General features: G+C 28.5%; 1 protein-coding gene across 8 annotated transcripts; it reads right to left on the minus strand.

Moving 5' to 3' along the window:
- Positions 1–1,140: 1,140 nt before the first annotated feature.
- LOC132943007 (glyoxylate reductase/hydroxypyruvate reductase-like) lies at positions 1,141–14,460 on the minus strand. 8 transcript variants are annotated; one of them, XM_061011761.1, is made up of 9 exons: positions 14,329–14,447; positions 14,203–14,249; positions 10,920–11,004; positions 10,662–10,798; positions 8,402–8,591; positions 7,151–7,302; positions 6,912–7,076; positions 4,927–5,052; positions 1,141–1,373 (listed from the first exon to the last, which is right to left on the minus strand). In XM_061011761.1, exons 3-9 carry the CDS (start codon positions 10,988–10,990, stop codon positions 1,249–1,251), a joined length of 966 nt encoding a protein of 321 aa, XP_060867744.1. In that variant the 5' UTR covers positions 10,991–11,004; positions 14,203–14,249; positions 14,329–14,447; the 3' UTR covers positions 1,141–1,248. The 8 variants fall into 8 exon arrangements, with proteins under 8 accessions (XP_060867744.1, XP_060867745.1, XP_060867747.1 ...); XM_061011762.1 differs by lacking the exon at positions 14,203–14,249 and having other exon boundaries at positions 14,329–14,460; XM_061011764.1 differs by lacking the exon at positions 14,203–14,249 and having other exon boundaries at positions 14,333–14,426.
- Positions 14,461–16,979: the final 2,519 nt, after the last annotated feature.

Here is a 16,979-nt window from a genome sequence, read left to right on the forward strand (position 1 = left end):
AATTCGTCATATATTAATTGTATAGATTATATTAAAACTCTATTTTTATATCTATATTGACCTAAAGAAAAATCAATAATTGATGTTGGTTAAATAATATTTTTTTAGCGCTATACACGCTTTCACAATTATTATTTTCTATTTATATAACGCTCTGCATAAATCGAAAACCGTTTATTTGTTATTTTAAATATATTTTGTAGTAGGTAGCTATAGAATAACATTGATTTAATACAAACAGAGAGAACTTTTAAAATGGTCATTGTTAAAAGTTTTTACCTGAGAGTCATTATATATTTTATGAATATGTATTATATGTATACGAAATGTTTTGACAAAAAAAAAGTAGGTAATAAAAGATTTTGTTTAACAATGTTCATCCTAATAAACAATACCCATGATAAAGTGTTTGTTTTACGGGTGTGTTCCAAATGAAATAACAAAAGTAAATACTGTAAGTTAAAAATGTAATAAAAAATTATAATGAATTGGGATGTGAAAGAGGAATAAAAAGATTATGTACATATATACCTATTATAAAGTATAAACCATTGTATATTTTAATCTGTTTTATATTGCAAAGAGATTTATAGACCAAATTCAAAATGTTTAAACTGTAGGTATACAATTTAGTGATGTATAGTCTGAATGTATCTTAATACACCATGATTTTAGTATATTTTTGTTCTCGAATACTATAGTATATTTATTACATTTACATAATTTTATATAACTTTATTTTATATTTCTCTAATAAGAAATAACTTCTTCTTTTTCCCAGCTCTTACAGTCCATGTAGGATCTTGACAGCGCCAACCACTGCTCTCTAGTCTCTAACTATTTGTGCCTTCAAACCATTGTAGTAAATTTCGTCAATCAGATTGTTAGATAGTAAATTAGTTCATCATTATTTAGGTGTAAGATTTGGAATTGGTGAACAACACTTCACTGATACTTATAGCTTTTGAACGGCATCATTTTATTGGCAGTAAATTGTATTTCTTCATTAAAATCTTCTACAATGTTTATTGTTTATACTTAAAACATTGAGACGTAAGAACTGAGGTAAAAACTATCGTAGTGAATCAAATTTTCAGGAATCTTTCAAATATGTACTTGAAATAAAAAAAAACAAGTTGCTGATTTATTGTATAGTATTTATTTTTATTTACATATTTTTATGCACATTATCAGTATGCATGCATGCTGTAAATTATTGTATTGGACTATTTTTTTTAAAATATACTATCATAGTTTTACTTGACAGGGCATCGGTTGATTATTGAATACTGCAAAAATATTATCGATAGTTAGCTGTGCTTTTTCCATAGCAGCTTCAATAGTGTTTCTTCCAGCAATATGAGGTAGGATGACTAAAAAATAAAAACACAAATTGAAAATAATAATTACACATAGGTACCAACACATATAATATAATATATTTTTTTTTGTAGAAGTTATAGTTTTTAACTATATGCACTAACGTTTTTATGGTACCTATATCTTTAAATAAAAGTAAAAATATCAAATACTAAAATAAAACATCAGATACCTGAACATCATTCGAAATACTAATGATAATTCATTATACATATACTTTATTATTTTAAGTACATATATGTAGGCAGGGTTAGAGCGTAATATAAATGCATGATATGTAAGGCGTATACATACGACTCTACGTATCAGCTGAATCACTCGAAACTGTCGTTTCTGGGTCTAGCAAAGACGCTCAAACACGTGGTTTTATAAGCCCAATAAAATGTAATTTGAAAAGATAATAATAGTTATAAAAATTGTAAAAATATTAAGTTTTATTTTATACAGGCTAACTCTAACTATTTTAATATAGCCAAATTAAGTTCGAAATTTCAAAATTCCCCAATGAATCAAAGGTTAAAAAATTAAATATTCAATATCTTTATTTTCGTTAAAATATATTTATGTTGTTTCAACTTTAACCTTATGATAAAAATGTATCAACATATTTTTATTGAAATTATTTAAAATGAAGGTTTGTTACAAAACATCACTAAAATTAAAATATATACTTGTAAAATTGAAGTATACAAAAAATTGCGTAACAGAATATTTTAGTTTTATTCATAAACTGACAAGGTTGTACAATTTATTTTGAATTAAAAACGTACATTACTGTTACAGTCACCCAAAATTAAAGTCCAATTATGCAGAAGCATACACAAATCAGAACTGAGCACTGAATCTGGATCACTCCATATTCGAATTACCTATCCCGATTGAAACAAAAGCGTTAAATTAAACGATATAAATTACCAATTCGGATTATGATATAAATTCCGACTGTAATTAGTAATTACCAATACAGATAATGCTATAAATCTGGATTATGATTAACAATCCTAATAATAATGTCATTTTTATTTTATTATTTATTTAATTTTTAATGATTTATTAACAAAGAATATTTTCCTACTATTTCATAAATATTTTTAGATTCTGAGCGGAGCAAAAGCCATAGCAACGAATACATAATTGTTATAATATTAATTTAAATCGTTTTTCATATACAATGATATTATAACATTGAAATCAAGTTTAATACAATACATTGACCCACTTGTACTGTACAGCAGATCGACATCCACTTACCCGTTTTTTTTAATTTAATATTTAAATATGTATAAAATAATATATATTATATATTAATAAATATAGAATGACGTGCACATTCATCTTTTACAATTCTTTAATTAAACATTTTAAATGTTACATCCTACAAGTTCAGTACGTCCTATATAGTTTCTAGTGTTCCTTAAAAGGATGACTCTTCAGTGGCGTAAACTGAGTGGTGCAAAGGTATATTTTTCACCACCAGAAAATCATTGAAATATATGATATATATGATATATAAACAGGTACAAAATAGTAATTTTACTAATTTTAGATATTATCTATTAAATTATTACTCTATCTATATTCTAAAATATAGTTCAACCACTATTGATAATTAGATTATTATATTCTATGGTAACCACTAACCACAGAATTCTGTATTTTACTATGGCAGTATCACAGAGTATGACGTTATTCTATGGTACAAGTATATTATCATCAACATTGTACCGCCTAAATAGTGTGTTATCACTGGATCAATGTTCATTCAATTCACAAAAGTCAAATGTCAGATGACAGCAAGACGTCGTATTGAATCAAATTTTAAAATTCTCAATAGTTTTAATAAGCGCCGGGAAAAACAACATAAAAATTAAGGAAAATGGGAATTTTTACACTAAATCGGTTTTCGACGAAATCAATTTTGGGTTTTGGCGTAACTCTAATACAAATAAACGTATATACATGACATTTTCACTGGTTGTTTACAATCGGATTTTCTATACATGACAAAATTTTCAAAATATTTTGATTTGTTTTAAATTATTTTTGAACATTTTCAGTTTATATTTCAGTCAAATATTAAAAATCCTTGGTCACAGTTTATTTTTATAAGCATTTAAAGTTCAAATCTTGACAAAATACGGACAAATTACGAAAATTAGCTAATTATTTTGAGTTGAGAAATCATAAAAATTTTTCTTTTTCAATTTAAGATTTGAAAATGTAATACAAGATTATCCATAAGTTTATCTACCTTTATCAAAAAAAAAAATGTCTACAAGAAAGTCAAATTACATTTTTATGAGGGTTTGAAATTCATATTTTTACAACATTCGATATTCACTCGATTTCTCGTGTAACGATTTTCTTATTTTGTTGTAATTAAAAAACGTATGACTGTAGATACTTGAAAATTTCACTGAATGCTTATATCAGCATTTTCTATACACGATACAATTTTGAAAATAATTTGATTTTTTTTGAGCTGTTTACGGACATTGTCAGTTCTCAATTTTTTCAGTTTTTTTTTGTATAAATATCAATTAAATTGTATTTGTCGGGTAGAAAAGCTTGAAAATTGTATGCAAGGCTCCTGATATACTGTTACAATAGCAGTTGAAAAATATTGAAAATACATAGGCACAATTTTTATTTATAATGATTTAAAGTTCGAATTTTGACAAAATGTATCAAATTTAAAATGTATTAATTATTTTGTAGTTAAAAATCTATAAAATGTTCAACTTTTATAGCTAAGGATTGAAAATTTTAATCAAGGTTCCACGTAAATAGGTAATTATATAAATTACTTTATTCACAATAATATCATCAAATATACTTGGTAATATCATAGGCTGGCTGACGTTTTTGCTCAGAATCGTTTTTCTTATACAATGATATTATATCATTGAGTTCAAATTTAAAACCATCCATTACAGTGACCCACTTCTAATATACAGGCGTACAGGAGAGCGACACCCATTAGCCCACCTTTTTTTTTATTAATATTATAATAATAAATTAAAGAAAAAATAATTAATAAATAATTAATAATAATTATAATTATAATTAATAAATTATTTAAAGAAATATATAGTTTTTTATTGGGAAAGATTTTATTTAGGAAGTTGGATTATTGATGTGTTGGAAATTATAGGTCTAGAATATGTCTCTGTGCCACCAGAAATTTGACTCAATTTACGCCACTGTATATAGAGATAGAAACTTTCTGGTTTCTACATTTTACCTCTAGTCCATTTTATTCTAAATGTCTAATTAATGGATTGGATCCAATAATCCGGATGATACGGATTGAATCCAAAATTTTGATGGTTAAATTGTAATCCGGATAGCGAATTGGTCAAAATATTGTTCAATGCTAATACAAATAAATTAAAACCTTAATTTATAATAGTTTACAAAATGGACCATAGGACCGACGGTTATAGCCAATATTATATAGAACACAATTTCTCCCTAATGTCTCCTTAGTCGTTGATATAAATAATTATTTATCACAATTAAAACTCACTGCAAAGAAATTCTTACCAACGTTATCCATTGTCATCAAAGGATGGTCCAGTGGAAGAGGTTCTGGAGTCGTTACGTCTAATCCGGCTCCACGAATACGTTTGATCCGTAAAGCATCGACCAAATCATCTTGGTTGATTAATTCTATAAAATAACGTGAATTAACTCTACAGTATTAGTACCCACCACCTTAATTTTAACATTTAAGTTTGTATTTATAGATGAACAGTAGAAAATTGGTATTTGGATATCGGACATATTATTTGTTTTGACTTATTTAAATAATTGTTGATACTTGTTCATTATGTCTATATTATTAACCTAGATAGCCTAATAACAAATAAACCAAATGGTAAATACGAGCATGGATATTACTGATATATTATGCTGTACCGTTAGAACAATCTAGATACTGGAATTCGGGTACCTAATGGAGTGTAAGCAAATCTGGATTTGTGCGACCAAATATTAGCTATTTAATTTTTATACACGAAACCAAAATAGAAATTGGTTTGTATAACACAAAGGTTTATCAAAAAAATGTATAGGTTTGTTAGGTATGTCACAAACTTACAACTAGAATAAAATACAATTTTATTTTTTAACATAACTACTACAGAATGACATGACTCATTAATTCAATCATCAAAATATGGGTGTTGTTGCATATTTGCAACAATCTTTTTTTCGTTTATTATGGCTATAATATTGCGTAATTATAATATATGTGGAGCACTCTACTGGATTAAATAATATCTATTTTTTTATTTCAATAACAGTGGCATGTTGATTTTATCAAGTATACACAGTTTTAAAATAATATTATTGATAATAACGTGATAAACAAAATCATTGATAATGGCGAAATAAACGATTTTTTCAAAAATGTTTTTAATTACATTTAAGTAGTAAAAAAAATTCTATTCACAGTAAGTAACTATGTATTTTACTATTTCAATAATTTTATTAACTGGCTAAACGGTATTATTGATATGTTGATCATTATTAGATTGTTGCATTTATGCAACATTGCGCATAAGTGTATAATATTTCTTATTTATTTTATTTTATAACAGGATGTGTTACAACTTTTTATATTGAAAATTTTTTATTACTATTTACATATTTTTATAATTTTAATTGAAAAGTGTATTGTTATGTTGAAAAAAACCTGTTATTTAAAAATTGAAACTCATTTATGATTTGAATTTCAATATTTCTATTATAACTAAATATTTGTTTTGATTGTATAGGTACATTTTACAATCACTTTTTTATTATTTATTTTGAAATTTGATATCAAATAGTTTATGTTTTTTGTTATTATGATTTATTCTTATAATGAATAAAAATATATCCAAGATGGATGAACTCATTTATGATTTTAATTTTAATATTACTATTATAACTAAATATTTGTTTTGATTGTATAGGTACATTGTACAATCACTTTTTTATTATATATTTTGAAATATTGTAATTTTTATATCTAATATTATATGTTTTTTGTTATTATGATTTATTCTTATAATTAATAAAAATATATCCAAGATGGAATGAATATAGTTGTATTAAAAATATTTATGACTTTGGTGCGCAATGTTGCATATTTGCAACAAACTGAAAATTCGTTTTCTACAAAAAACTATTAGTCCAAGATTTTTTTAATTATTTTTCCTTAACTCCTTGAAGATAAATTAGTTTATAACATTTTAATTGATAAAAAAAAAAAATATCACGCATTGAAGGGTTAACATATTAATATCAGAATGAAATTGAGTTCACGTTTCAAACTTCAATTTTTTTATTTTTTATCAGAGACCAGTAACACGCATCATTCAAATTTTATTATAGTTATTTCCGGGTTCTTGTGCATAATTAATATATTGATACCAACACGATAATATTATGCTTATAAATTATAATGATAATATTATAGGTTCCTGCTTCGTACTAATGTTATATATTACTATTTACTTATTTCTGTAAATAACTATACTTACTGCCGCGACCCACATTGATTATCACAGCGTTCGGCTTCATGAGTGCCAGTCGATCCTTATTTATGATATACATAGTTTCGGGCACCAAAACCGTGGCCAAAATAATGTAATCGCTGCGTCCAACTAAATCGTTGATCGACACCAATTGTCCTCCGAGGCATTCCACTGATGGCACATACAAATAAAAAAGTAACCATTGAAACCGAACAGTATTTTAAAATAGAAATTGTTTCACTTACCCTCGGGCTTTGGTTTACGACTTGTGTACAGCAGTTCACTCAATTTGAACCCGCTCAGCATTTTTGCCACCGCAATACCAATGTTTCCGCAGCCAATTATGCCGACTACGGAATTCGTTAGGCCAGTACCGAGTGATGTTGGCAATTTACCTCTAAAATCGTACGAATGCTTATCATTGTTATAAATGTATTATTATTTATTATTATACACTGCAACAACTACTACACTACTGGTACCTAATATTGCATGCCTACAGGTTTAAATCAAGTTTAAATTGAATTTTAAATTGTACTTTTTGTTTGTATTACATTAATTGCTGGTTGTATTATTGGAGGAATCGATGACTAACTATAAAGTTTTTTTGATAACGGTAGACAAACTTATGAATAATCTTGTATTACATTTTCAAATCTTAGATTTAAAAAGAAACATTTTTATGAATTCTCAACTCAAAATAAATTTGGTAATTTTCGTAATTTTCGTGATTTTCATGATTTTTCCGTATTTTGTCAAGATTTGAACTTTATAAATAAAAAACTGTGGCTAAGGATTTTTAATATTTTTCAAATATCAATGTAACAATACAGTAGGAGCCTTGTATTCAATTTTCAAGCTTTTTTACCTAACAAATAAAGTTTTATTGACATTCATTAAAAAAAATACTAATAAAATTGGAAACTGAAAATGTTCCTAAACAGTTCAAAACAAATTAAAATATTTTGAAAATTTTATCATGTATAGAAAATTTAAATATAAACAACCACTGAAAATTTCAAGTATATACGTTAATTTTTTTAAAGTTACACCAAAAACCAAAATCGATTTTGTGAAAAACCGAGTTTGCGTAAAAATTTTCATTTTTCCTTAATTTGCATGTGGTTTTTCCCTTCGCTTTTAAAAACTATAGGGAATTAAAAATGTTGACTCCCCAATGCACTATCAATATTCACTTTTCCATCGAACAAGATAGTGAAGTTGAAAATCGAAGCATTATTTCGACTACTTATCGTGTACACAGACAGAAAAAAAAATTAAGAAATTAAAAAAAAAAAATTACATTATTGTAAAATCAATACATATTCATCGTTCCACTCAGAATCTAAAATCAAAACTTTTCTTTCAACAAAAATGGTTTACAATTTCTTTTTCTAAGAACAATGATATTTAATATATTTTCTATTTGTAATCGTTCAATATTATTTACTAGGTAAGTAAAAATTAAAAGTATACTACTGATGTTTGAATCGTACGATTTCATCTGTTGGTTTGCATCGAGAACATTTCTTGCCGTAGCGATTAACAGACCAACTGTGAGTTCTGCGACTCTATCTGTAGTGGCATGTACAGTGTTTCCTAACACAATTCCTCGTTTCTTCAGAGCATTTGTGTCTACGCATTCGTAACCCATAGATGTTGAACTGATAACCCTGAGACTAGGACCTACAATGTACAATACATTTTATCATTAATATTTAATATATTTCTTTCGGACATTATAATATTATGTAGATTTATGTTGCTGATTTTGTTTTGTTATAGTAATATTTAAAAATTATAACCACTGATAAGTTTTTACTAAATATTCATAATAGCATATTTTACTAGATATGAAATAACTTTTGAAATATTTTGGATAATGTTGTGCTATTTACAGAAACCTATTTAAAATGTACATTTTTTTTTAATTTTTGTTTTTTGTTTTTTGTTTTTTACATGATAAAATATTAGTTTATCAGATAAAAAGCTTCGAAATTTAATACGAAGTTCCTAATAAGTTTTTCTTACGGAAATAAAAAAAACATAAAAAATAACAACAATTTTCTTTTTAAAACGTTTAAGTACACATTTTTAAGAAATTAGACAAAAATATTATGTAAATAATTTTGAAATTAAAAATTCATACATTTTAGATTCTGAGCGGAGCAATGAATGTACTATAGATTTTACATTGATGTGGGTTTTTTTTTAATACTTATGTCTGTCATCATAACGAATTAAGATATACAGGATACGAAACGAACTTGTGATAAGTGAAACCCGCATCTTCTCTCGTTGCGGCTAGACTACTAGCGCTTTATAAGATTGTTCTGTGTTAACCGGGAGAATAAGGAACTAATAGCTCATTATTCTCCCGGTTAACACTGTAATCCTATAAAGCGCTAGTAGTCTAGCCGCAATGTAAGAAGGTACGGGTTTCAGAAAAACATTGATAAGACCTTTCCGTTTCGTATCCTGTATATCTTAATTCGTGGTCATCACTCATCACCGTTTGGGCCAGTAAAACGCCTTCGATTTTCTTGAACAGTATCTTGTTCGATGGGAAATTGAATCTAGTTGGTGCATTCAGAAAGTCAAAATTTAACTTAACCAATTGTTTTCAAACAAGGTCACACTGTGGAAGCCAGATCGGAAAACACCAATAGGACGACCAAGACAGCGGTGGAGTTACCGTGTTAAAGTAGATCTGAAACTCCCAGGAATCCGGGATGGAGAAACAAGAGCATTGGCATAGTGGAAGCGGCCATGGGTCTAAATTACCCGGAATAAGCCTTAAAAAAAAAAAAAAAAAATGTTTTTAAAAGCACAGGGAAAAACAAAATAAATTTAGGAAAAACGGGAATGGTTTTCGACAAAACCAATTTTGATTTTTGATGTAACTTTAAAACAAATTACTGTAACATTTTATAAATTTTTAACTAGAAAATCATTTTTATAGCTAAGAGTTTAACATTTAAAACAAGGTTTCACGTAAATAGTTTATTCTGTAACCAAAAAATCTAAAGAATATAAAAAATTACTTTTTTTTAATAGTTATTTTATATTCAAATTTGGACGAAATTACATATTAAATAACCAAGAATAACAAACCATCTCCGGTCAGAATCGTTTTTCGTGTAGGTACATAATATTATATCATTGAATTGAAATTGAAGACCATCCATTATACAGTGGTCCAATTGTAACTTACTGTACATCAGAGCGACATCCACTTACCCGCTTTTTTTTAGATTGGACATTTAATTTAAGATCTTACATAAGTTGTTCTTATAGTTATATTAATAGGTATATTCTTATAGGTAAATTATATATAAATATTATTTTTTATAATCAGCCAAAGTTCATATTTTGATAAAAGTCGTCAACACCGCACGAAAATTTGGAAATTATTTTGTACTTTTCTAGTTAATAACTTATATAATTTTCATTTTTAATTGTTAAAGCTTTGACAAATTAAGACAATTTTTCACTACATTTTGTATGTAATATAATAGTGTAACTTATTACTTTTACCAATTTAAAATACACATTACATACAATTAATAATGCACATGCAATGCAATAATTACATGCAATTAATACATTATATATAATATAATGTACCTATTAGTTTTATTGTATGGCAATAGGTGCCTACATTAGGTTACTCTTTTGAACGATTAGTTCTTGTGAAATATTAAAATATTAAATAATTATATATTATTTTTTTTTTGTTCAGAGTATTTAATTTACCTGCTGTTTCGATCAAATGTTCGTCTACAGGTATTTTACACCCAGATATAACCAATCCAAAGGTACCGGGAATGTTACCTAATAGATCTTCATAAGTGGTACCGACCATGGGTTTGTTGATTATTTTTACGTTAAACCTATAATTGATTTATATATTGTATATCAGATTTAATGATTACAATATACATAATAACGTTGTGTAAATAATAAATACAACAACATACAAACATGGTTTAAATTAAATATAATATACGTTACGTTTTCATCAATTGGGCAATGATTGCTGGTGGAAAATCATTGTGCGCCAATAAAATCTTGGGTCTCGACATATTTGTGCTGAAATCTATAAAATTCACATATATATTAATTTGGCTGCTACTTTTAAATGTAATTGTATCGTTATTCTCAAATTTATCATATACGTATAAATTACAAAATAAACACAAGGTCACTGGTAACAGTAAATTATATTCACATTCGTCAATCGTAATTAAAATATGTGAACAGAAAGCAAGTTAGAGAATTATTTACCGCATCATAGCGTGTTATAATTTTTTTTTAAAGTGTACTTAATATTCATGCATGTAAGTACTCAAGTACATACTTTTAATCATGATATATAATTAATTATTTAAACAAGCTGACATTGTACAAAATTCATTAGATACAATAATTACTTAATCATAACGAAACAAATATTATTAGTTTCAACAATTTAATCATAGTGTACGTCATATTATTGACGAAATTCTTATCTACACAAATTATTAATTAAATGTTGGTACTGTTATGCAATTGTATCTAATAAAAAGAGTATAAACCTAATTTTAGGTTAGAAATAAAATCATTAAATATAATCATACTTTATAGTTTATAGATAGATACCTATATTTAATAAGTATATAGAAACTTAATAAATTAATACCTATAGCTATTATGAACTAGGTATGCATTTTTTTCACTCTAATCCTTATTTATGTACCTAATAAATGTATGGATATACCAGCTAGTAATAACTAAAGTGCATAGATCAATACTTTTATACTTACTTGAAAATCAACAGTAAAAAACCTGAAATCTTTTATATTTAAAAAATGTAAAATTCACCTATTTAATGTGTGTTATCTAAATTTAATTTAGTTGATTTTGTGATACTATATCACCTTAAAACGCCTATTGGCAAAATAAATTAACACCGGAAGCGCTGTTGACGCCAGTCGTACGGATGGTTAGGCGCTATCCCCCCTTACATTGTAGTCGGGATACAAATTACTATTAACAGCTTGTATATTATTATATTTTCCCACCATTTCGTATACGTTTTGCTTTAAGTTAAGTATATTTGAATGTATTTGATAATATTAGTAGAAATCGTACTTATACCAGCGTATATAGTTAGCTATACCAGCGTATAAAGTTTCAATACCAAAATTAGTTTATTAAAAAAAGTAAAATAACCAATATAAAACTATATCTATTTACCCATCCCGAATCAGTAGGTACACATTTTGGTAAATAAACAAAATAAATATTTTTCTTTGAATTCTGTAATCGTTAAGCCAATCACAATCTATCCCCTCCTCGTTGAGCTGTATAAAGTCAATAAATATATGAAAAACCTAAAAATCCACTCCCTAAAATTCCAGAATCATTAGTCATAAGTCATAACTCATAACCTTTTAGATCAGTTCCAATGCTCCACAATGCTGATTGTCTAATTTGAGGGTGGTTTCAACCTTCAGGTAGCAATTTGAGTCTAGTTTGTACCTACTTCAGGGAGCAAAATATTAAAAGTTCTAAGTATTTTCAACATAATCGGAAATAACATTAACAAAAAAACATGGGAAAATGGGTATTTACATACACAAAACCAGATTTTGTTTTATTGTTGTAATTCAAATATTAATTTTTCATCAAATCTTTATTTAAAATCTCAAAAATACAAAAGCAAAATTTTTTTAATAAACACACCAAGTTCAAAATTTTACATTTGATATACTTAAAATAATGGTTATTTTGTCGTGATTCAAAAAATATTTTTCGTATTTTATATAGTGATTTGAAACTTTTTATAAGTGCGTATATGTTTTACATACACATTAAAATTTTCAAAATACTAAGATTTGTTTTTGGCAAAAAAATATAAAAATTGCTTTATAAATGACATTATTATCTAATTTACTTATTTTACTAGTATTATTCATCTTGATCTTGATCTTGAAAGCAATGAGATATCATATACATGCTCAAAATGATCTACGGTTTGGTCGTAACACAGATTTGTACCGACTGAAGGAGCGCTCGACTTCCACCGAGGTAATGGGTGCAAATTTCATATTTGCAATGTCCAAAGCAGTGAGTTCAACCGGCAATATTACCCCATTCATTTCGCAATGTGTATCTCTAATTAATTTTAGACTGTCCAAACCAGGATTTTTATGTATAATACACTGTGCATTTTTTCTTTTACTGCAACTCCCAAGGGTCCTTGTACTTGTTCTATGCATTTTTCAACTTCTTCTGTAAGTCCTAAACTTTTAACTAAAGTCATTTTTCTTGTTTCTAGTTGTTTTATTGTATCTTCTAAAAATCCGAAATTAACAGATATATAAATTAAATTATTTTTAATATCATATATATTTAATAAATGTTTCGCTTTTTGAATAAAAACTGCTGAAGTAGAATCCAACGTTGATACAAAATCTTTTATTTTTTCAAAGTTTTCGCAATAGTATTTGACTGAATTCTCAACCATGTCCCCAATCTAGTAATTATTGGTTCTGGTGGAATTTTCGAAATATGTAGGAAAAAATAGAATTATTGAGAATAATGTAAAAATATGTACTTATGACAAAATATGTAAAATAAAATATAGTTCATTACATTGGAAATTGCTTGAAACGAATTTATCACTTACCTAAATTAATTTATCAAGTCACAGTAAAAATACATATTTACATATAAATCCGAGCCCTACTTATAGTAATACATATAATATGATATAAATATATAATAAAATATCCTTAGTATGGATTACAAGCTGACTGAATGACTTCACTCAGAATCGTTTTTCATCGTACTCAATGATTTATCATTAAAATCATATTTAATACATCCAATAAGGTTTTTTTTGAACACTTGAAAATCAATCAGGTAACGAAGTTTTTTTTTTATTTTTGCATGTCAATTATTTTTCTTAATAATCCGTAAAAATACATCAATTTACTTATTCAAAATAATAACAGAATACGGGAATACTTAGACAAAAAAGATTTTATTTTTTGCTGTAAGTCGATAATTTACATTCGAGATTTGACATTTTCAACAAATATAATATATATAAGCATTTTCTAAACATAATAATATAATCGTTGGCTCCATGTTGTGCTGTTCATATTATTAATATATATATTTAAAATACTTGGGCTTAGTATCATTACCGGAAGCAATACCTATATAATAGTCTATAATATTGCGTTGTATTGTATAATATTGATATAACGATTAGGCTCACGATCAATAATAATATTATTACACTCACATTATCCACAGACTAGTCCGTCCGGCTTATTGTTTCGAGAAGTACCTCTATAAGATTGTGGTGTTGCGTTATTATTACTATGATTATTATTATTATTATTATTACGTTTGTGTTTATAAAACGTACCTACTGTTCCACGGTGCAACACATCAGCTGAAGTGTCTCGTTGGTCATTAATTTCAGCTCGTCACGGTTCGTTCGGCGGTCATCCGTCATTACGTTTCTATTCCCCAACACGATAGAACGATCACTAAGCGTGAAATATTTCACAACTTCAAAGTACTCGAAATTATTATTAATATATATAAATGTGTGTTTGTGTGTGTATCGTGCGACTACGCGGTGTGCGGCCCTCTCCGACCGTGTCTGTCGTCGTTTATAGCCGCTGCAGAGCCACCGGACAAGGAAACCGCGTTTGAGTGTTTGACGGCGTATTACGAGTTTTTTTTTTAACTCTTTTATTGCTACCTACCCAATATTATGTCTATCTATTATTCAACTGACGAAATTCGAGTTTACCGCTTTTGAAAATAATTATGATATTGTACTGCCAATACGTTTGTACTTGGATTTTGCACGCGTACCTATATGTTCATATTGGTAGTGCCAGTGCACACAATTTACAACGATTGTGACAACGTTCCCTTATATCAAGAGTGAATAGTGTGTGTTGAGGATATTATGATTAGGGTGTGTATATACTATTTACTATTTTCTAAACATAGCATTTTAGACGATTATGAAGCTAACAAGAAAAAAATAAAAGTTCAGACAGGTCAAATTAAAATCAGCTTATGTATAAAAATATAATATAAGGTACAATTATATAGTCAATAATGTACCACATAATAATAATTGCTGCATCGTGTGTATGTAAAACATAATTTCACTAAATTTTCGTTAACGAACCTGTGAATATTTTTAGGTTAAATATCTCAACTTTAATGTTTTTTTCATAAGATCTGCTTTCAATTGTTAAGAGAAGAAATCGATCCCAGTCAATTTAGCCTAACAAAGATTTAAACTATAGGTATAGTTATATTTTTAAAGTGGTTTTGCCACCACACTCATATTTAAAGTGGCAAATCCTCGTATTATATAGTGTTCTATTATACATTTGACTATACCTATACATATAGTTCGGCACCTATGAGTTGGCGTGATTGGGTGAAATGCAATGTAACTATTTACACATTTATCTAATTCGCGTGGGCTAGAAGGGGAGCGGTATTATAAGAGTCAAGGAGTCCAACGACGAAATCTCCTTCCCCGCAACGGTTATGAGTATTGGTAGGCACTACACAGCTGGAGCATGTGAAGTAGATAAATATATTACAGAAACATAACACGAAAACCACGTGTTAAGGGACGTTTTTTTTTCTGCGGCCTGGGGTGGAGTTAATATTGACACGTAATAGGCGCTGACACGATTTATACAAATAACAGGATGATAATATAATATTATTACTATTATAATATTATATCGTCGTCGTCGAACGGGAGCAGCTACTGTTGCACGGCCGTCGCGCTGTAAAAGGCGGGTGACGGTCTCGAGCGCTCACGCACACACACAATATTATTATACATTATACACACGAGCCTCGTCGTGTAATAGTGTCGGAGCGGTGTCAGTGGCGGCGGAGGGGAAGTGGCGGCGGCGGCGGCGGAGTGCTTTTGATGCTGTCAAGCCAGTTGGCAGATGCTGAAAAGAAGGTTTGACAGGTGATTTATCATAATGTTTTGAAGTCAGCGTGACGTGGCCCCGGGGCTCTCTGTACTCATTTGTCACTGTCGCCACCGCCGCCACTACAGTATGTGCCACCGCCACCACTACTACTACAACAACTACTACTACTACTACTACTACTACTACCACTACCATACTTCCATTACTACTTCCACACTGCACTGTCCGTGACGACTATAAGCTACGAATGTGTGTGTGTGTGTGTGGAGAGAGAGGCCCCCCCCCCAAACGCAAGACGGACGGACGGACGAGCGCGCCGTTGCGTACGAGAGCGGCTCGTTAACTCATTTTTAATGACATGTCAGACAGGTTGTTTTTATAACCGGACCGCCTCGGAGAGACGGCGGCGGTTGCGTATAATACGCGCCGAGGCTCTGTGCACGCGCGCGTGAGCGTGTGTATGTGTGTGAGTGTGTGTGAATGTGTGTGAGTGTGTGTGCGCGTGTTCGTCTATCAGTGCGAGGGTGTGCGCGCGCAGCTTCGTCTTCACACTAATTTTTCTTTTCCCATACGATACGTCGTGTATAATAATAATATAATATTATTATGTATTACGAGTATTATACATTTATACGACTCACGTCGCACATATTGTTGCAATTGAATTCAATTTGTATTTTCCCTGCGATTTTATCTCGTCGAGAGTATACTTGTACGATAGGTATGTCATTGGACCACGTTAGTGCGGCACTGTGTATTATTATAGATACCATAGTAATAATAATAATAATAATAATAATAATAATAATAATAATAATGATAATATAATACATATTATCATATTTATATATAATGTGTTTTTTCAACTATAAGATCTTCGTTAAATATTATTATATTTTCATGAAACTTGGTAGTTAATCGCACAAAATATTACAAGTTGTTTAATCTAAATTCTAATTTATTATAATAATATTATACTACTGTTTGTTAATTGTTTTTTATTAAGAAGACACTACACCCGCATGCGCTGTCTCCGTGTTACAAATGCGTAACTGCGTCCTGTTTGTATTTTAGATTCTGAGTGAGTGTA

Source organism: Metopolophium dirhodum, chromosome 4, assembly GCF_019925205.1.
Source record: "Metopolophium dirhodum isolate CAU chromosome 4, ASM1992520v1, whole genome shotgun sequence".
Classification (NCBI taxonomy): Eukaryota; Metazoa; Arthropoda; class Insecta; order Hemiptera; family Aphididae; genus Metopolophium; species Metopolophium dirhodum.